Source organism: Mastigoproctus giganteus, chromosome 3 (assembly GCF_048544385.1).
Source record: "Mastigoproctus giganteus isolate SK-2022 chromosome 3, ASM4854438v1, whole genome shotgun sequence".
In the NCBI taxonomy this organism is placed as follows: Eukaryota; Metazoa; Arthropoda; class Arachnida; order Uropygi; family Thelyphonidae; genus Mastigoproctus; species Mastigoproctus giganteus.
In genome coordinates, this window is record NC_143577.1 from 145,238,486 (window position 1) to 145,260,225 (window position 21,740).

Here is a 21,740-nt window from a genome sequence, read left to right on the forward strand (position 1 = left end):
GCCCTGACGAAGTGCGTCCGCTCACCTCGAATGCCAACACTCGAATGAGCGTGGAGGTGTAGTGTCCTGTGCTGTGAAAAGGGACTGTTGGTAGGTCAGCGACTCCCATAATTTATTGCAGCTAATTATAGCACAATGGTCTTGGTGGAGACATTTCTGTCACTTCTGGCATTGAAGTCAGCGGTGATTTGTGCCACTGTTGCTCTCTGATTGGCTGAAACAATGTGAGACAGACGTCGACAGCCACATTCATCCACCACCGTTCTCTGCCCAGTGCTCTCCACCATAAGATGTTATTCCCGAAACACTCTTGATAAAGTTGAAGGGGGATAGCGCAATTTCTGTACCACCAACACAACCGAGTAACCCATACATCGGGCACCCATTATCATCCCTCTTTCAAAGTCGTTTAACTCATGATGATTATCCATACTGACATCGAATTACCATCTACGTGAATGCAGTGTACCTATACAGGGTGATTCACTACCAGTGCGACAAACTTGCAGGAGGTGTAGGGGGCACAAAGACGAATCAGAATCACATAGCATTGCAGGGTCCGAAATGCCTTCGTCATGCGGTAGAGGACTTTGAACTGGAGGTCGCACGAACAGCGATCCCGCTGGAAGTCAGCATTTGCGAACTACTTCTGTTGAAGAAACCAATTAGAAAAAGTTCTCCGGAGTGGATAATCCACAGGCTCAAATGGATGCGTTGCAGATGGTATGATTTGGTTTGTTGACAGTATCCTCCATACAGCGGATTGGGAAATACCCAATCGTTGGCCTATTGCTCGAGTACTCGTACTCTGATTGCCTTCTGCAAGACGTAGGACATTCTCCTCATTGTCTGGCGTCCTCGTCGTTCGCTCTCGATTCATGGTACCTCTTGTGAAACAACCAGTTTCACATAACCTTCTGTGCACACATGCAAAAATCGTATGATGAAGAGCATACCTGTGCGTGAAACGTTCCTAGTACAAGCGCTGAGCGGCGTGCCCGTTACAGTCCGCAGCTCCATGTCGGCCAGTTCAACGTTTGAATACCCGTCCATCCTACTGCCTCGGGAACCGGTTCGCAATGCTGACTTCCAGCGGGATCGCTGTTCACGCAACCTCCCGTTCAATGCCCTCCTCCGCATGATGAAGGCACTTCGGACCCTGCAATGCTATGTGATTCCGATTCGTCTTTGTGCTCCCTACACCTCCTGCAAGTTTGTCCCACTGGTAGTGAATCACCCTGTGTAACTGCTAAGGAGTGGGTTCATCCACTACTGAGAGGGGTGACAGTGTTGTTGCCCAGGAACCTGGCATCCCATGAATTCTGTCCTTTAAGTGTATAACAGGTGTGTGAAAATTTTCAGATAACCCAGCTGATGGGCTGATGACCATGAAGGGATTGAATGGGTACTTTCCATCAGAATTTACAGAAGAAAGGCCCTTCATGGTGAGATGAAGCTGGAAAGCATAAAATTAGTGAAATTAAAATAAAATTAAATTTTTAAAAAGCATTGACCCTAAAGGTGAGTAAGGCTCTTGTAGTTGGTGACATGTACACAGTAATTTTAAGGGAAGCAAGTGCTTTGAACCATTAAGGTTAAATTTTGAAATCATGCTTTCTATCCCTTCGTCGATGTCATTTATGAAAATCAGAAACAAACGTGTTACAAGAACCAATTCTTAGAGGACTCCACTTTTAATTTGACACTAATCTGAAGGATAATTATTAATCACAACCCTCTGCTTTCTTCCCTGGAGCCACACAGCAATCCATCTTAGACTTTTCAAGTAATCCCAGCATGTTCCAGCTTAAACAGTAAGCCCTCACGAGAATCTGAGTGAAATGCATTGCTAAAATACATATAAATTATGTCGAAATTGTTCTCTGCATCCAGCTAAAGGATTAACTGTATCAAAATAGGCTTCTAAGTTAGTTAATCGTTTACCCTTAGCAAAGCCATATTGTGTGTCCTTCAGAATTCCATATCTATCTAAATGTGCCTGGATTGCACTCTTTAACATTGCCTCAGATTTTTTCTACCATGGGACTCAGACTAACCAGTCTGTAGTTACCAACTTCACTCAGAACCACTCTTATGTATTGGCAATAACATTGACTTCTCTAATCCAAAGGAATCTCCCCAGAGTCCAAAGATACCCCATAATTAACCTAATGAGAGAGTGTGTGGTTCAATACACTCACTCATGTGCTCTCTCTCTCTCTCTCTCTCTCTCTCTCTCTCTCTCTCTCTCTCTCAAAACTACAGGGTATATGACATCAACTCCAGGAGCCTTACTTGCCTTCATGCTGAAAAGTTCTTCTAATAAACAGAGATCTGTAATTACAACATCACTAATTTCATATCGCTCAGCCTCTTCTCGGAATGAAGGGTTTTTTGTCAGTAAAGACCAATGCAAAGTACCTATTAAATTCATCCGCAACATCAGCTGGGCTATCTTACTTTCCACACCCAGTAAGATGAAGTGAGTGCACAAGGGTGCTATCTGATTAGCTTTCTTCTTTGTTGTATTCATATACAGCAATACCCCGCATAGCACTGATAATTGGTACCGAAACTGTTCCGTGTTATGTGAAACCGTGTTGATTGAGGTATAATTATAACGGGTTTTAAATTAATGTGTACCAGAGAAACAGTCTATAAACAAATTATAATAAATCTATAAACAATTTGCGCTTGATAGCTAATTAAAAGGATTTGAAATTAAAAAAAAATGCAAAAAATTTTATTAATGAAAGGGTAACATCATGAGAGATGAGAAAAAAAGCTTTACTGTTTATTTGGCTATTTCAAAAATGAAGTTTGGTGAAGTCATCTCTTCTTTTTCTTGGTATACAGATCTCTGTAGCATTGAATCCCATCTCATAAAATTTGCTGTATCTGAATGCTACATCCAACATTTGGATCTCCATTCATAATTGCCTCGCAGGCCATGTCAAGCCCCGAATAAGTTTCTTCAATTCTTCTGTTGAAAATTCTTTTTGTGCCACTTCAGTGTTATCCAGTTCAGAATTGTTTTCCTCTTCTTCATATGCAATTTTCTCTTCAATTTCAAAGAGAGTTGCATAATCTAAGTTATTTGCATGTGATTCAATGCAGTCATGTACATTGGCAGTGTCCAAAGTTTCCCAAGTCTTTTCCGATCTTTACAATGTCTTTGGCAATTGTCTGAACTTGCTATTCAAAACCAATGAAATCATTTGCCAAATGGAGCAAAAATCCCAAGTCTTTTCCGATCTTCTATCACATTGTCTTGTCAGGATGGAATTAAGAATACTGACCACTGTTGCCACTGACTGCCTGAGGGGACTACAGGCATATTTGCAGTATATATGAGACAATAGAGTTGGCACCGCAGCATATATGTACCCGTACCTAGACTACAACAACGCAGCATATATGTAGAGTACGTGTCTAGGCTATTGAATAAATTTTAATATGTACGGTAAATTTTCCAACTTAAATTTAATCGGAAACCGCGTTATAATGAAACCCGTGCTGTTTGAAGCCGCGCAAAGCGAGGTATTGATGTACACGAAAAATTTCTTATCCCCATTCTTTGTTCTCTTAGCCAATGCTTTCTCATATGCAGCCTTGATCTGCATGACCTTATTTGAGGTACTATTACAGATCAACTTTTACCTGTTGTAGGCCTCAGTACTTTTCATCACTCTGTAACTGTCCCATGCTATCTTTTTTGGCTTTATTTGACCAGCCAACTCCGCAGTCATCCATTTCGGCATCCTCCTCCTGCAGTATTTTCTTAATGGTTTGTATGCGTCCATAGTTTGCGATTTTTGCTTTAAAATTATTCCATAATTCAAGTGTATTTGCCATCCATCAGCAATCTGCCCAGTTCACAGATAGTGCCTTAAACTGTCAAAGTCCCCTCTTCTGAAGTGAAAACCTGTGTCTTTTCCTTTAACTGCTGCAATATTTTCTTCATCTTCCAACTGATGATCACACGACCACTTCCTGTACTTTAAGCCCTGTGATGTCATCTGATTTTAGTAATGATGAGGTCAAGAATATTCTTGTCCCTAGTACTTTCTCTAACATGCTCCATAATAAGACAGTCACGCTTGCTTTCCCATTCCATCTGCATGTAAAGACTCTTGTCATATTCTTCACAATCTTCTGGTCTGTAGATTACTCCCACTCTGATTGTTCCTTTCCAACTGACTCTCACCACAAATTCTATGCTGGCAGGTGTAACTTAATCTGGCAGTACTTCCCAGAAAGCTCCACTCCATAATCACATAAACAGTTAAGCTTTTCTAAATTCATAGCGAATTTAGGATTCTAGGATTTTAGCTAAACTGTTATGGAATACTTTTAAAGAAAAAATCACAGAAGCATGAACACATATAAACCATTAGGAGAAATACTACAGGAGGAGGATGCCAAAATGAATGACCATGGAGCTGGCTGGTCTAATAAAGCAAAAAAAAATAACATGGGACAGTTAGAGTGATGAAAAATACTGAAGCCTAACAACAGTTACAAGTTTATCTGCAATAGTACCACAAATAAGTTCATGGAGGTCAAGGCTGCGTATGAGAAAGCATTGGCTAAAAGAGCAAAGAATAGGGATAAGGAATTTTTCATGTATATGAATACAACAAAGAAGAAAGCTAATCAGATAGGATCCTTGTGTACCGGTTGTGGAAAGTCTAAGGTAACCCAGCTAAAGTTGCAGATGAATTGAATAGGTAATTTGCATTCGTCTTTATGGACAAAAAACCCTTCATTCTGAGAAGAGGCTGTGCAAGTGAGGCTGAGCCACATGAAATTAGTGATGTCATAATTACAGATCACTGTTTATTAGAACTTTTCAGCATAAAGACAAGTAAAGCTCCCGGAGTTGATGTCATATAGCTTGTTGTTTTGAGAGAGAGCACGAGTGAGTGTATTGAACCATACACTCGCTTGCGAGATTCATTATGAGAGTATCTTTGAACCCTGGGGAGATTCCGTTGGATTGGAGAAGTGTAAATGTATTGCCAATACATAAGAGTGGTTCTATGAGTGAAGTTGGTAACTACAGGTTAGTTAGTCAGCAGTTACCAAATTCACTCAGAGATTTTTCCATGGTAGGAAAAATCTCAGAGGCAATGATAAACAGTGCAATCCAGGGACATTTAGATAGATATGGCATTCTGAAGGACACACAACATGGCTTTGCTAAGGGTAAATGATTAACTAACTTAGTAGGCTATTTTGATACAGTTACTCAAAAGCTGGATGCAGAGAACAATTCCGACAGTTTTTTTGGATTTTAGCAAAGCATTTGACTCAGTTCCTCACATGAGGGCTTACTGTATAAGTTTGTTATTTGGTTTTTAGGAGCATTAGCAACTAAGGCCATTTTGCTCTGGGGATATGCGATGGTCATTCCCTGACCTTTCCACACCCTCCGTATTTGGTGGTCACGGGCTCGAACCCCGGTCTAATCAAGAAGCGTGTGCTACGCACTGCTGCTTACTGTATAAGCTGGAAAGAGTTGGGATTACTGGAAAAACTCTAAGATGGATTGCTGGGTGGCTGCAGGAAAGAAAGCAGAGGGTTGTGATTAATGGATATTCTTCAGATTGGTGTGAAGTTAAAAGTGGAGTCCTCTAAGAATCGGTTCTTGGACCATGTTTGTTTCAGATTTTCATAAATGAAATCGATGAAAGGTTAGAATGGATGATTTCAAAAATAAACCTTAATGGTTCAAAGCACTATCTTGTTGCTTCCCTTAAAATTACTGTGCACATGTCATCAACTACAGGAGCCTTACTCACCTTTAGGCTCAAAGGTTTGCTAATTAATAATCTTCTGAATTTAAACATTAGTAATTTCCTGCTTTATCGCACCATGAAGGGCCTTTCTCCTGTAAATACTGATGGAAAATACCCATTCAATTCATCAGCAGGGTTATCCGAGAATTTCACACACCCATTATACACTGAAAGGACAGAATTCACGGGAACCTGATTCCTGGACAACGCGATGCTGTCATCCCTCTCACTAGTGGGTGAACCCACTGCTTAGCAGGTATATAGGTACACACTGCATTCATGTAGATGATAATGCAATATCAGTATGGATAAATGTCGTGAGTTAACTGACTTTGAAAGAGGGATGTTAGTGGGAGCCTGACAAATGGGTCACTATCGTAGTGGTGGTGGTGGTGGTGGTACAGAAATCGCACTATGCCCATTCAATAGTGGCATCGGGAATTACCATTTATAGAATAACATCTCATCGTGGATAGCGCTATGGGTGGAGAAAGGTGGTGGATGAATGTGGCTGTCAACTTCTGTCTTGCATTGTTTCAGCCAACCGGAGAGTGACAGTGGCACAAATCACTGCCGACTTCGACGACGGAGATGCGAGAAACATCTCCACCAAGACCATCAGGCAATCATTAGTCGCAACAGGTTATGGAGTTGCCGACCCACCAGAGTCCCACTGCTAATACCAAAACTGGGCAAAAGAACATTGGCACTGGACCCCGAATGATTCGAGACAGGTCTCCCAGTCCGATGAGTCCCATTTCCAGTTATTTCGAGCGGACGGGAGGTTGCATTTCTGGCAGAAACCGCCTGAAGCCAGGCACCTGTAATATCAACAAGGAACTGCTCAGGCAGGTGGATAGTCGGTAATGGCCTGGGGCATATTCAACTGGCACATGTTGGGACCTTTGGTACGTCTAGACTCATCCTTGCAGACCATTTGCATCCCTTCATGGTCATCGTGCACACATGGACTCTTCCAGCAGGACAATGTGCCTCCTAACAGAGCCACAGTGACTAGAACATGGTTCGAAGAGCATTCTGCACACCATGGACTGGCCTTCCCGTTCTCAGGACATGAACCATGTGGAGCATCTTTGGGATGTTGTGGAAAGGTCTGTTCGAGCTTTGGATCCTCCACCCAGGAATGTGACGGAATTATGAACAGCAGTGCAGCAAGCATGGATAGAAATGCCTGTGGAACGTTTTCTTGAACTAGTGGACTAAATGCCTCCCTGTGTGACTGCCCTTATACAGGCAAAAGATGGACCGAGCCTTTACTAGGTAGGTATCCCACGATTTCTGTTAACTCATTGTACAAGGGTCTCAATTTGGTGTTCTTTACTTTTTTGTATTCACATATGTGAAAAACTCCTCCTCCTCCTCCTCCCTGCTCTTTGCTGTCTTAAACGGCCTTACCTTTTCTGTAGTACTATTACACATCAGTTGTAGCGTAAGTACTTCTTAATCACTGTGCAACTTTTCCATGCCAACTTTCTCTGCTCTATTAAACTGGCCAACTCATTATTCAATGACCTCAGTATCACCTCATACTGTATTTTCTGCATGGCTAATGTGACCACAGCTTTAAAGGTATAGCACAATCCTAGACTCCATCCAGCGAGCCATACTTCTCACCTGTGTCTGCCACACAGTCAGTACCCATGCCCCTCCAGGTCCTTGTTGGAGTTCTTCCCTTAGATTTGAAGATTGTTCACTGTGGGATGACTTACCTACTCTCTAGGTGGAGTTGAATTAACGTTTTAGGAGCCGCCCTGTCCTAAAACATACTTACTTATATAAAAGGTAAACTGCAGCCATTATCAACCCACTGCAGGATGGAAGCCTCCTCAACAATTTATACTGAGGGAAATGGACCATAATCTGCCACGCTGGTCCAGTGCGGGTTGGCAGATCGACCGTATTCAGCAGTCAGGGGCTTGAACCCCAGTCTACTCAAAGAGCGTGTGCTACTGCACTCCCACTCTTGACCACTCGGCTACTTATATATCTACTCTCTAAAGGAGTATCATACACCTTCATGGGATACACCACTGACCCAGCTAACAGGATAACAGAAATCCAACAGCTCCAAAACCACCTGCAGCAGGTATGGCAAAACAGACGGGCAACCTCCCTAAATGGTGATATCACCTAGAAATTTATTCCCAATGTTGAAAGAGTGCATTCAAAAATCCATCATGGTTCTCACCAGGACTTTACACAGCATTCTTGCTTACTGGACATGGTTCAATAAATGCCAAACTTTCTGACCCCCCCCCCCTCTCTCAGGGGTTTCAGAATTTTTTTTTTTTTTGGCTAGTGCAGCAAAAGCCTCAGGCTTCCTTGCACCATATGGCTAATAATAATAATAATAATAATAATAATAAAAAGTAACAACAGCAATTACGCTGGGCTCCCTTGCTTGGCACTCTTCTCTCCCAATTTCCCTTCCCGCCTAGTGGACGTCCATTCTCTAGGGGTGCCATCCTTTTTGACCCCTATACCTACCTGGAGTCCTCTCCATCTTCTTTGGGGATGCCTTCCCCTACACCCCCAATACTTCTTACTTTCCTTCCTTTTCTAGACAACTGCTTTGTCCCCACATTCTAATTTTACTACTTTCTCTTTTTTATTTTATTTTTTTTTGTCTCCATCCAGGAAGCTCAGGCAACCCTGGCGGAGACAAGTCAGAGAATAATGGGCAGCCTGGCTACCTCCTGGCGGTGTGTGTGCGGGCAATGTGGTGTCCCAACAGGGACCCCGCAGCCAAATGCTAGGATATAACAAAATACTTCACATTCAGGATACAACACTCCCCTGGCATTTACAGTAGTACCATATTTCTTCACAGTACATACATTGCAGATGCGGGAAACCACAGATGGCACCTGACCCTAATACTACGCACACTATAATTCTAATGTATTTATTCACACTATGTACTATCTCCCCAGTTGATACAGGCCATATAGTACCTTAAGCTGTCACACCATCTCCTTTCCTAAAATTAAAACCCATTCCTTTGCCTATAACAATTGCCATCTCTCTTCCCTCCCCCATCTCATTATCCAACTCAGAACTCCAGGTTCCCTTCCTGCTAGTGGCTCCTATACTGTCAAGCCTTATGATGTCATCTGGCTTGTGGGTGATGATGAGGTGTAGAATATTCTTGCCCTTAGTACTTGCCCAATACAAGTAAGTCGTCTAGTTGAGTTAAAAATTTCCCCACACTGACCCACCCCCAATACTTGCTCAAATCTATGAGGGGCAAATTGAAATCCACGGTAATAAGACACTCACCCTTGCTCACCTATTCCATTTGCACATAAAGGCTCCCACAATCCTCAGAACCTTCAGGTCTGTAGAGTACTCTCATTCCACTTGCTTCCAACTAACTCACACCACACAGATTCCATTCTGGGAAAGCTTTCATCATACTGAGAACGCTTTTGATAAAAAGCATGACTCCCCCCCCCCACACACACAACTTTATACTTTCTAAATACTTTGTACATAGCACATTGAAACTCTTATCTCTGTTTCTGTTAGATGTCCTAACCAATACTTCAAATTCAGCAATTTTATTGATAGCACTTTCAACATTACTGCATATACACAGTTAAGTCCAAGTGTTCTTGTATAGTTTACTACCCTTGAAGTTAGTTAAGTTTATTTCTCTAGTGTTAGAGATGAGCAGATTTGAAATGTTGCCACTTTCAGAACATCTTGTAGCAACAAACAAGAACTCTTGAGATTTGTGCAAACATTATTTTGACCCATATCATCAGATAAGTGCATATCTGTATTATCTCCCCACATTCGAACTAGCAGTTTCCTTGAACCCTTAAAATATCTTTAAGGATACTGGCAAAAAATTTTGCAAAATACCTTTGTTCAAACATATTCCATATCCACAAAATAGACTCCTTCTACCTATAAGTAGTTAGAAGGAACTTTCCAACTACTTTATCTACATTTAAGAGGACTTTACCTTTAAGGAGACCTACAGGATTTTTAACAAAATGTTAAGCAAACAGCAATAATTATTATTTTTAAGAACATCTCAACTGCATCTTCCCAAAAATGTCTTCAGGATTCCAGTTCTTTCTCTAATCAGTTCTATATCACCATAACCACCACTATTATAATTTTAATATTACTATTGTTTGCAAGTTAAATGTCTTTTTTTTTTGCATTTTATATTTTATTTATCTTTCACATAAAAAAAAAAAAAAAAAAACACACACACACACGGGTTCATACTGATTTTTACAAAAAAAAAAAAAAAAAAAAAAAAACTATTACATATCAATTCTCATTAATCATGTGTATTTGCCTTAATTTCTCTAAGAAAGGTCCACCCAACACTCTTTTCTCCATTAGGCTTTCGCCTTAAATTCACAACAATTTCCGGTACCTCTGTAGCCAGGTGGGCAGGAGCACAATGCATAGCACACGCTTCTTGATTAGACTGGGGTTCGAGCCCGTGACCACCAAATACAGAGGATGCAGAAAGTTCAGGGAATGACCACGGCATATCCCTGGAGCAATATGGCATTAGTTGCTAATGCTCCTAAAAAACCAAATAACAAAAAAATTTCCAGGAACATATCCACCAGAAATATAGAGGGTTTACTGCATGTACTTTTGATCAAAAAACTAACTGCAATACAAAAAAAAATTACCTTTTACTTTCTAAAGGATAGCATTTCATCCATTTGACATAAATTAACAAATTGTTCAACAAAGATTATAACACATCACTTACCTGTCAGTGGTGGAAATGTTTGAGTTTCTATATCTGTTGGAAAATCTGTATTATCAGGAATAGAGTTGGTATAATCATCCAAAGATGGTAATTCTAATGGTATGTCACTAGTCTGACGGGGTACCAAAATTGCAGGAAGGGCTATAAAGAAAGCATGTTTATCACTGAAGGATCCTAGATAATAACAAAACTTAAAGTACAGTAGACTTTCGAAATAATGGCACCTTCGGGGATTCAAGGTGCCGTTATTTCCATTTTTCTGTTATCTAGAAAGTTTTATTTTTAATGCATTTCATCCCTACATGGATTTTTTTTTTTTTTTTTTTTTTTATGTAAACCCCAAACACGAGAGGCGTTAGAACCTATAGTACTTAGTATCGTGCTTGGGTTGGAGGTTGAGAAGACGAAAGAAGATATTTGTTGACATTGGACTTGAACTTCTGTAGACTGTAATTTGCAGGAAATACGGTATGAAGGAGGAAGGTCGTTCCAGAAAACGGCAGTTGATTGAATAAACGAGGAAGATGAAAAGTTGGGTCTGTGAGTTTGAAGTTGGACAGTAAATGTATGTTGGCTGGTGGCGGCACATGTTCGGACTGTTTTGAAAGAGAGAGCAGGAATTATAGAAGCTAATTCAGAAGAACAGTGCCCAAGGAAGTATCTGTAGAAGAGGCATGCAGCAGAAACAGTACGTCTATGAGACAGCAAGTGCAGAGACTCTGATAGAGATGAGTCATTAATTAACCTAACTGCCCTCTTCTGAATGGAATCAAGAAGCCTGAGAGATTTTGGGGGCACCACCCCAGATGTGGGAACAATATTCCATGGCAGGGCGGATTTGCGATTTATACAGAGTGAGCAGCTGTTTGGAAGAAAAGTAACGCCGATAGCGAAAGAGAAAACCAAATTTTTTAGATGCAGAAAGAAACAATATTTGTAATGTGCTTGTGCCAAGAGAGATTAGAAGTCAGGGTAATCCCCAAAAGAGATATATCATTTTATCTAGAAATCTGAGTGTCACTAAAGATAAGCATAGGAGCAGAAGGATCCTTTTTGCAAGATATAAGACAAAACTGAGTTTTAGAAGGGTTGAAATCAACTAAGTTGTCTTTGCCCCACTCGAGAATTACCTGAAGATTGGCATTTAAGGAACTGTTGGCAGATTTTCGAGAAGTTGAAGCTGATTGTGCAGGACAAGGTTTCTCAAAATGGAAAGTGGAATGCAATGTGCTATCATCAGCAAAACAATTGATAGGATTTCCAGTCAATGGAAGAAGGTCATTAATATACATGAGGAAAAGAGTGGGGGAAAGAACTGAACCTTGGGGGACACCGGCATTAGTGGAGAAGTTAGAAGACAGAGAGCCATCTACCATCAACCTCAGTGAGCAATCAGAGAGAAAACTGGATAACCAATTACTAAAAACAATGGGCAAACCATAAGATGGAAGCATGTTTAGAAGACCTTTATGCCAAACACGTTCGAAAGCCTTTGAGATGTCAAGAGCAACTACTTGTGTTTCACCGAACCTTTCCACTGAATTAGTCCATAAATGGGCAACAACATAAGCCAGAATATCACCAGTGGATCGACACTGACGGAATCCATACTGGCGATCGTTGATCAGACGGAAGGTTTCTAGGTAGTTTAAAATTTGGCAGTTAATTGATTTCTCCATTACTTTAGAAAGAGAAGTAATTGCAATGGGACAATAATTGAATGGGAGGGATTTGTCACCCTTTTTAGGAACTGGCTGGATAGGAGCAAATTTCCAAGCAGAAGGAAAAACACATTTGGAATAAGAAAGTGAAAAAAGGCGGCAAAGAATAGGAGTAAGTTCAGGAGCACAGGTTTTGAGAACAAGTGGAGAAATACCATTGGGACCTGGAGCTTTCTTAGCATCAAGATTCATCAAAATCCTTCTGACATCCTTTTGACGGAAGACCACAGGAGGAATTGAATGGAGCGTGTTGGGAATAGTGGGAGGTGTTTTACCAAGATCGCTAATGCATGAGTTGAAAGAAAAATGGGATGCTAGCAGGTCAGCTTTATCCTTGGCTGAAGTGACAACAGAACCATCTGGTTTGGACAGAGGTGGGAGCAGAGATGGGCAAAAGTTGCGGCCAATAGCTTTGGCAAGAGACCAGAATGCTCGGCTACCATTGGGGCAAGAAGCAAGTTTTCTACTCTTAGCCTGTTCAAACTCTAGTTTGGACTGGTTAATAACTGCTTTACAATTGTTGCGAGCTTTGGTATAGGCAGAAAATGAAATTGAAGAATTAGAAACAAGTCAATTACAATACGCGACATTCTTCTCTTGAACAGCCTTAGCACATTTATTGGAAAACCAAGGTTTAGATAAAGGACGGGATTTTAAAGTGGAGTGTGGGATAAAGCATTCCATTCCTGCAAGAATAATTTCAGTGACAAGATCTGAGCAAATGGTGATATCAGAACTTTTGAAACAGTAATCCGACCAAGGAAGACCAAGAAAAGAAGTCTCGCAGGTCATTCAATTTTGCATTCTTGTAATGCCAAACAACACAAGGTTGGGAATAGCCATGAGATAAAGGTTCCATTCGAGAAGAGACAATCACCAAGTTGTAATCTGAAGTGCCTAAAGGACCTCTCACTTCAACCGTGTACTTAGAAGGGTTGTTTGTGAGAAAAAGATCAAGCATATTGGCTGTATGATTAGGATTGTCCGGTATTCTTGTAGGTAAACGAACAATCTGTGCAAGATCATTAGTAATTGCAAAAGCCTCAGCATCTAGACAGGCTGGGTTGGTGTGACTAGAAAACGGAAACCAGCTGGAGTTGTGTGAACATTAAAATCACCAAGGAAAATTACCACACTGTTAGGAAAGTTGGACTGGAGAAAGTCAAGTTGCAAAGAGAGGAACTCAAAGAGCTCCAGGTGATTAGTGGAGTTGGGAGAACGGTAGAGACAACAGATGAATTTGACACAATGAGGTAGAGAGATTTTAAGCCAGAGAAGATCAAAGAGAGGAGATTCCAAATTGCCAAGTCTCTGACAGGGAACATCAGAATGGACATATGCACAAGTACCACCTTTGAGGCGAAAAGAATCATACAGCGAATAATTTGGGCATCTGAGATGAGCAGTAGTTGAATCAACCGATAACTGAGATTCTGTCAGAAAAAGTATATGGGGTTTGGCAGACTGCAAGTGGAAATGGACATCGTTGAGATTAGAATTGAGACCACGTATATTTGTGAAATGAATTAGGAAGTGCTTGGGAGGTTTAGATCTTTTTGCAGATAAGCTTGCTCTATTAGTTTGACAATTCATGGTGTATTCAATAGTAAGAAAGTGTGTGGGACATGCTGTATGAAGTAATGAAATTTTTGGATATGGCGTACATGTGGTAAGAATATATCCAGATCCTTGACATAACGTGGCCTCAACAATGCCCCTGCATACACACTACTCGGACTCCCTCCAGTCACTATCTGGCAAAGTAGAGGTAGCAAGATTATACACTAGCTGATCCGGAAGCCTCCTAGAGAGTTACCAATTGGTTCGGTCCGGTGTACTAACTAGTGGCCGGCCTGCGAACACCGTTTTAGAGTTGTATCCTCGAAATGTAAGGAATGTTGGATCTCACCATGATGTTCATCATAACCTCAAAAGTCATCAATCATACTGCATGATGGAAGAGATGGGGAAGGGTTGACCGGAACTTAGCTCTAGAGACTAAACATGGGTTCCACCACTTCAAGCCTCCAATAAGCAAATTGGTGGCATTGCACTGGCTGATGAGAGTCATCTACCACCTAGTACTGCCTGGTAACAGAGGGGCAGCGTTCCTCCATGTGGTTTGGGCGCCACACCTCGACCCCTGCTTACGTTGGTTCACACCTGGATGATCACCCACCATGTACTTGTGAGTGGAGGTTATAGCCAGGATTACTAACAGTCCCACCATCGTGAAGGTGCAAGCAGAGGATTTGGTTGGATATTATCTCAGGATACAATAATACCCGAAGCAAACAATAATACCTCCAAATCTAGGACTGAAACGTATTTTTTCTGGCATTTATCTGGCTAATTTTGCATTAGGCAGTTAAATCCAGAGTTTTCTCAGGATTTTCTTATGCCTGGCAGCAAACAACTGGCTTTCGTTTTACTTATACTGTATAGCAATTTCAGAACAGTAGCACGCATTCCTGTGCCACTAGTAACAAAATATAATTTGCCATCCAAATGCAGAATACTGAACCCACGAAAATAATTCACAAACAATATCGAAAAATATTTCAGTGCTCTCTTGAATTGTCCACCATAAACAGAGCTTAACTCGCTTGTCCACTTGTGGCGGTCTTGTGTCAGAATGTGGTTAGTTCACGACTACTCCTTGTGGCGGGAGGTTACTGCTTGTGCGTTCCACTTGGTTTTTTAAATTTATTTATTTAATGAGTAATGAAGACTTTTTTTCTGTGCCTTTACTTTAGCTCAAGCACTAATTTATTAAAAAAAATCTGTATAATTTGCAAACTTTTTGGCATACATGAGATAACTCAGGATAGCCCAAATGGGTTAATTACTCCCATTATTTTCTACAAAAAAATTAATAAAAAATAGAAAAACTATACAATGATTATTCGCGTAATGCATATACTTAATCTATAAAATAAAAAAAGTCGATCTGTTATGGCATATTTTCCAGAAATAAATGTTCCAGGAAGGGGTTAATGCAGAAATAATGAGGCCAAATAAGAAATAAGAGATTAAAATACAATTTTACAACTGCACATAAAAAAACAAACATGTTGACGATCCAATGTTATATTCTGCCATTAACAACACACTTCTGCTTATGCCCCGTTCTATTTTCTTTAGGTTATCAAGTTTTGTCTGCAAGGGTAGCATAGTGGTATCGTCACCATCCTCCCCACACTGGGTGGAAAAGGCCCAGGTTTGAATCCCATCAATGATGCAAGGGACTTTTATATGCTTTTTTTCACTGCATGGCTGAGTTAGTGTGTCTCAAGTGTAGATAGCAAGGTTCCGCTCCCAGAAACTGGGGTTTTTCGTCCAGCAAAACAGGCAAGTCGAGCAGAGAACACAAGCAATTTACAGACATAATACACGTGGGTATATGAATTAACATTCCAGGTGACCCTAATGTAATAGATTGAACTATATCAAGTTTGTCACTAAGCTTTAATGTTGTTGTTCTTTTCTTCTCTGTATGAAGTTTATTAACTTTAGGAGCCATAGTGAGTTTTTAATTTAAAATAAATTAAAAACAGCGATATAATCCGTGATATCAGTACAGAATTCACTTTGAAAATGGCAAGCGTAAATAAAGAAGTAATCGCGTGACTTGCAGTTTTATTTTTTCGGCACAGCAAGACATCTGCGCTGTATGTATACATCCAATCTCAATGTGCCGTCATTTGGGTTGGCTCTATTTCGACAGTCTACTGTACTACTAAACATAGGGCGCCTCCATAGCCAGGTGGGAAGGAGCAGCAGTGCATAGCACACGCTTCTTGATTAGACCGGGGTTCGAGCCCGTCACCACCAAATACGGAGAATGCGGAAAGGTCAGGGAATGACCACCGCATATCCCGGAGCAATATGGCCTTAGTTGCTAATGCTCCTAAAAACCAAATAACAATAACAACAATAACTAAACATAGGAACTCCTTGACTTACGGAAATTCGACTTATGCAAGTTTTTGCCAGCCGGTGCAAACTTAAAAAAATTGTGAAAATGTATTTTGCATCCCACAGGAATAAATGGAGGTATCGTGAAAATATAATGTAAATCCAATAACACTTTTTTTTTCTCTTGTAATTCGTTTCAAGTCCTTGGAATTTGAAAATTTCACTATATTACTAAGCTATCTCTTTAAAAGGTCATATTTATAATGGAAATTGTCCTTTCAACATTATCATATGTTCTGCTATAAGAAACAATTCTGAACGCCTTAGTGATATTTTTCTAAAGCACGTTTCTGGAGGTCACGACCATAAAACAAAAACAATTTATACTTTCCGCTTTACTGGGCTTTTCTGTTAGTGCATCTAATTATAAACAGGTAGTAAACTATCTTATTGCATTTGCGATAATACTGATAACTGCAATTGTGTGGGTTTTTATGCTATTATGGGGAACTGTGCTCCCCTTTGCTGAAATCTTCAATCATATAAAAAACAAATTTTCAGAAACTTCTCTTCGTTCCTATTTATGTATTACAATGATGAAGGGAAAGTGACCAACGAAAAGTGCAAGTGGTGGTAGTGCCAGCAAATGAAACAAAATTGATTAAAATATGAAGATGAAAATGATTACGAAGTAGGACAAAGTTTGTCATCTATTGGAAAGGAATTAGGTCTCACTGCTTCAATAGTGAATACTATTTTAAAGGACAGTGTGCGTATAAAAGAACATGTCCAAGAATCAACACATTTAAGATCAACAGTGATCACAAAACAGCGTTCAGGTGCTATATTGAAGACGGAACAGCTGTTAATAATATGGATAGAAAATCAGATTCAGAAGCGAGTGCCTCTGAGTCTAATGACCACTCAAGCAAAAGCAACAAGTGTTTCTAAAGATATTAAGGATATATTAAGGATTATAAAGATATTACGGCAAGCCCCAACCCAAGTTTGTGGCAAGCAAGGGGGTAGAGTTTAATAAGTTCAAGAATCATGCTGGTTTCCACAATATTAAAGTATGCGATGAAGTTGCCAGTGCCAATTCTGCAGCTGCAGAGAAATTTTGTGATGTGTTGAAAAAAATCATTGATGAAAGCAGCTATTCAACGCAGCAAATTTTTAATGTTGACGAGACTGCTCTGTATTGGGAAAAAAATGCCGGATCGAAGATACATTGGCAAAGAGGAAAAGACAATGCCAGGTTTCAAGGCTTCAAAAGACAGGGCCACGCTCTTGCTTGGGACTAATGCAGCAGGAGGTTACAGATTAATGCCACTGTTTGTGTACCATTCTGGAAATCCTCGTGCATTTAAGGGCATCAATAAAGCTATCCTATCTGTGCATTTCCGATTGAACCAGAGAGCACGGATAACAATATCTCTTTGAGGATTGGTTTAAATGTTGCTTCATTCCCAAGGTTGGAAAATATTGAATAGATGACAACATTCCTTTCAAGATTTTGCTTTTATTAGATAATGCTCCAGGACATCCTACACATCTAGATGATTTCAATTCGAACAAGAGAGTCATATTTCTACTGCCAAACAACTTTAATTCATCCAACCTATGGCTCAAGGTGTTATTTTGAATTTAAAAGCATACTATTTATACACAACATTTGCTTGGGGGCATTGTCTGCAGTAGACTATGAGAAAATTACGTTGAAACTTTTGGAACTCTTACAATATTTACCACGCCATCTTAAACATTAATAAGGCCTGTGCGGAAATAGCTAAAAGTTGTTTAAACGGAGCATAGCAGAAAATATGTAAAGGTTCCAGAGCTACTTCAGTTGGAGGTTGATGCCAAAGACGTTGAGCTAATAGAGGAAGAAGAGAAGGAATTAGCTAACGAAAAACTTATTGACTTGTAGGCAGCGATAGCAAAAGAAGTAAATGCTGATGAAGCTGAAGATGAACCAAATGAAGAGGTCAGATGCTTCATCACCAGAGAGATGGAATGGCATTTTGTGAAATTGCATCAGCAATGGCAAGGTTTGAGAAGATGGATTCTGACAGCGAACGATTCTTAAAAGTTAAGAGGGGTGAATGATATGCTTGCTACAAAGAAATCTATGATGAAAAGAAAAAAGCCACCGTCCAGTCATCCATTAATATGTTCTTTCGTAAAGTTCAGTGGCCGACCCCTTCTAAATCTACACAGCCTTCAACCTCTGCAGCGGCGTACTTATCACGCTGGCAAGCAAAAGTCTTAGGTTCTAATGGAAACTGATCCCAAAAATACTAAAATTGTCTATGATGTCTCCATTGAAAGCTATACTGAAATTTTAGTAACTTAATTAATGACCAATTTCTAATATCATGCTGTATTATATGCTATCTTAAAAATGAATGTCTCATTTATATATATGTATGGTATATAGTATATATACATGTTTGACTGAAATATTTTAAAATGAATGTCTCATTTATATATATGTATGGTATATAGTATATATACATGTATGGCATATAGTATATATACATGTTTGACTGAAATATTTTAAAATGAATGTCTCATTTATATATATGTATGGTATATAGTATATATACATGTTTGACTGAAATATTTTAAAATGAATGTCTCATTTTTAAGATAGCATATAATACGGCATGATATTAGAAATTGGTCATTAATTAAGTTACTAAAATTTCAGTATAGCTTTCAATGGAGACATCATAGACAATTTTAGTATTTTTGGGATCAGTTTCCATTAGAACCTAAGACTTTTGCTTGCCAGCGTAATCAGCAACAAGGTGCCTAATTTTTTGCTTTTCATTTCAAAAAAAAAAAAAAAAATTCATCAGTGGTAGATATGCCCACTTTGCTGGCTCATGTCTGCCAATTACACAAATAGATACTGAAATATGGTGGGATCCTGCACAAATATTTCTTGTTCATTTGGCTAACCAATGACCTTGTGAAAATCTATTTTGAGCATTATGAGGCATCTTTCTGAATTTATTATACAGTGTCCCAAAAGTCACTACATATTTTGGTGAAACAGTGATTGTCAAATAAATTTTATTACGACAAGTATATCTATTCTTTTCTACATAAAACATAAGTATTTGTAATGTGTTACAGATATTATTATAATTTTTTAAATTTTTTAATGTTTTTTTTTTTTTTTTTTTTCGGACCCATAATTCATGATGAATGTTCAAGAGCGAATTTTTGTTGTAACATCCCGCATCAAAGGATTAAAATTTTATGAAATTAGGAAAAGATTTACGGAGATTTCATAGTCCCTGTCCTACAGCAAAATTTATCAGTCGGGGAGAGATTTCAAAAACTGAACATACCCAAAACATCAGCTCACAGAATTTTGCATTCAACACTGATGAAAAAGCCTTACCACATCCAAGTATTGCATGACCAGCATGAAGATTTTCAACGTGGAGCAGCAATGTGTGCAGAACTTGTCAATAAAATCCAAAATAACAGCTTAATGGACCACATTTTGTTCAGTGATGAGCCAACTTTTCACACACTTGCAGTAAAATTAATCACCACAACTGTCGTATCTGGGCTTCCCAAAAACCATCTGAGTTCACAGAATGGCAAAGAGACTCCACTAAAGTAAATGTGTGGCATGGGATGAAGTCAAATTTATGGACCTTACTTTTGTTCAAGTGTGGTGTCTCAGTAGGCTGGGGCACCCTGTCATTACGCTCAAACTATCCAGGAATACCTCAACAGGTGCTTTCCAAATTGGTGGATCGGGCGTGGAAACATAGACCTTGGGTGGAGTGTTCTCCAGATTTAACTGCCTTGGATTTTTTTCTTGGGGTTTCATAATATCAAAGGTTTATCATAAGAAGATTCAAGATTTATCTGACCCTAGACAACATATTCGGAAGGCAGTACAGGAAATTACCCTTGAAATGCTTGCAAATGTGTTCTGCAACGGGGCGGAGCGATTTGAAATTTGAAGGGACACTGATGGGGAATATGCAGAAAACAATAATTAAATTCTTGACCTTTGTATGTAATAATTTTTATTTTGTTTCAAACTTGGATATTGTATAAAAATAAACTTGTAATCATGCTATTAAGCCATTCGTCTCAAATTCACCGGATTTCAACAAAATACACAATTACTTTTGGGACGCCCTGTACTTGTAAAATATGTGGATTGAAAATTTTATCTAACACAGTTCCATACCACACTGACACTTTGAGATTCTGTTTTTCTTTCCTGTTTCACGTAGATCATGTGGTCCCAGTAATGGTCACTATATGTTAGCAAAGGCTCCAATGTGAGAAATAGCCTCACCTGACAAATAATGTCTCTTTAAGTTCACCAAGCCATCAATGCATTTGGGAGGTAGTACAGGAAATTACTCCTGAAATGCTTGCAAATGTGTTCCACAACATGGCTGAGCGATTTGAAATGTGCAGGGATACTGATGGGGCACATGTGGAAAGCAATTAAATTCTTGACCTTTGTATGTAATTTATTAGCAAAGGCTCCAATGTGAGAAAAGCCTCACCAGACAAATAATGTTCTTTTAGTTCTACAAGCTAACCAAGCACAATTTCAGCAACTTCATTCTGCAATCACATTTTTCTCATTTATTTTCTGTCCGAAATGTCAATCAGCCTAGTTTTACAAAAACTGTACATTGCCAGTATATATCTTATAAATTTATTAAAAATTACCTTGTACCAGTTTAATGTGTTCATCCAACACAGAAGTGGATGATCTTCCACTGTGCTTATATTATATTCCAGACCAGGTGAAGATATAAATCCAACTATTGAATACCTACAAGTAGTCACAAACTTGCTACCTACTGCAAATATCATAGTGTGTGCTGATGTCAACTGCCGGTCAGCCTTATGGCATAGCCATACAGAAGACAGAGCAGGCACACACAACAGCCAGATACTTTCAGACTATATAGCCACCTCACCCTTTCAAGTGCTAAACCAACCAAATAACCTCCCAACTTTTAGCAGTACCATGTGGAAGAGTGACATTGATGTTACTCTTGCCACCAAGTCAATAGCTTATAAAATCACAGACTGGTGTGTCCAGCCAGCCTGGACCACATCAGACCACAGAGCCATTTCCTTCAAACTAAACAGGCAATTACAGACAACCCAACACTCCCTGTTGGATATTAAAAGGTATAACCTTAAAAAGGCAAACTGGTAGATTTCTGCAGAACATACAGCAGCTGAGCTGCAAAAACAGGAAAATGAGTGGTCTAGATCAGACAACTGTAGCCTGGACGAGCAAGCACTGACTATGACAAACATTTTAACAAAAACAGCAACCCTGTCCATCCCACGGAAAAAACCGAGGAAGCAGACAGTTCCCTGGTGGTGCCCCGAACTGACTATACTCAGAAGTTTGTTTGGTTTGGTTTTTTTTATGAGCATTAGCAACTAAGGCCATATTGCTCCGGGAATATGCGGTGGTCATTCCCTGACCTTTCCGCATCCTCCGTATTTGGTGGTGACGGG

At 39.6% G+C, this 21,740-nt stretch overlaps 1 protein-coding gene across 2 annotated transcripts in view; it reads right to left on the reverse strand.

The window, feature by feature from the left end:
* LOC150088305 (SMAD family member 3-like) overlaps window positions 1-21,740 on the reverse strand; it is a 176,411-nt gene that overhangs the window by 93,875 nt on the left and 60,796 nt on the right. For both annotated transcript variants that reach the window (XM_090370695.1, XM_090370696.1), the window contains one exon: window positions 10,570-10,710. In XM_090370695.1, coding sequence (XP_090226821.1) covers window positions 10,570-10,710 — 141 coding nt within the window. The remainder of the gene's footprint in view (window positions 1-10,569; window positions 10,711-21,740) is intronic.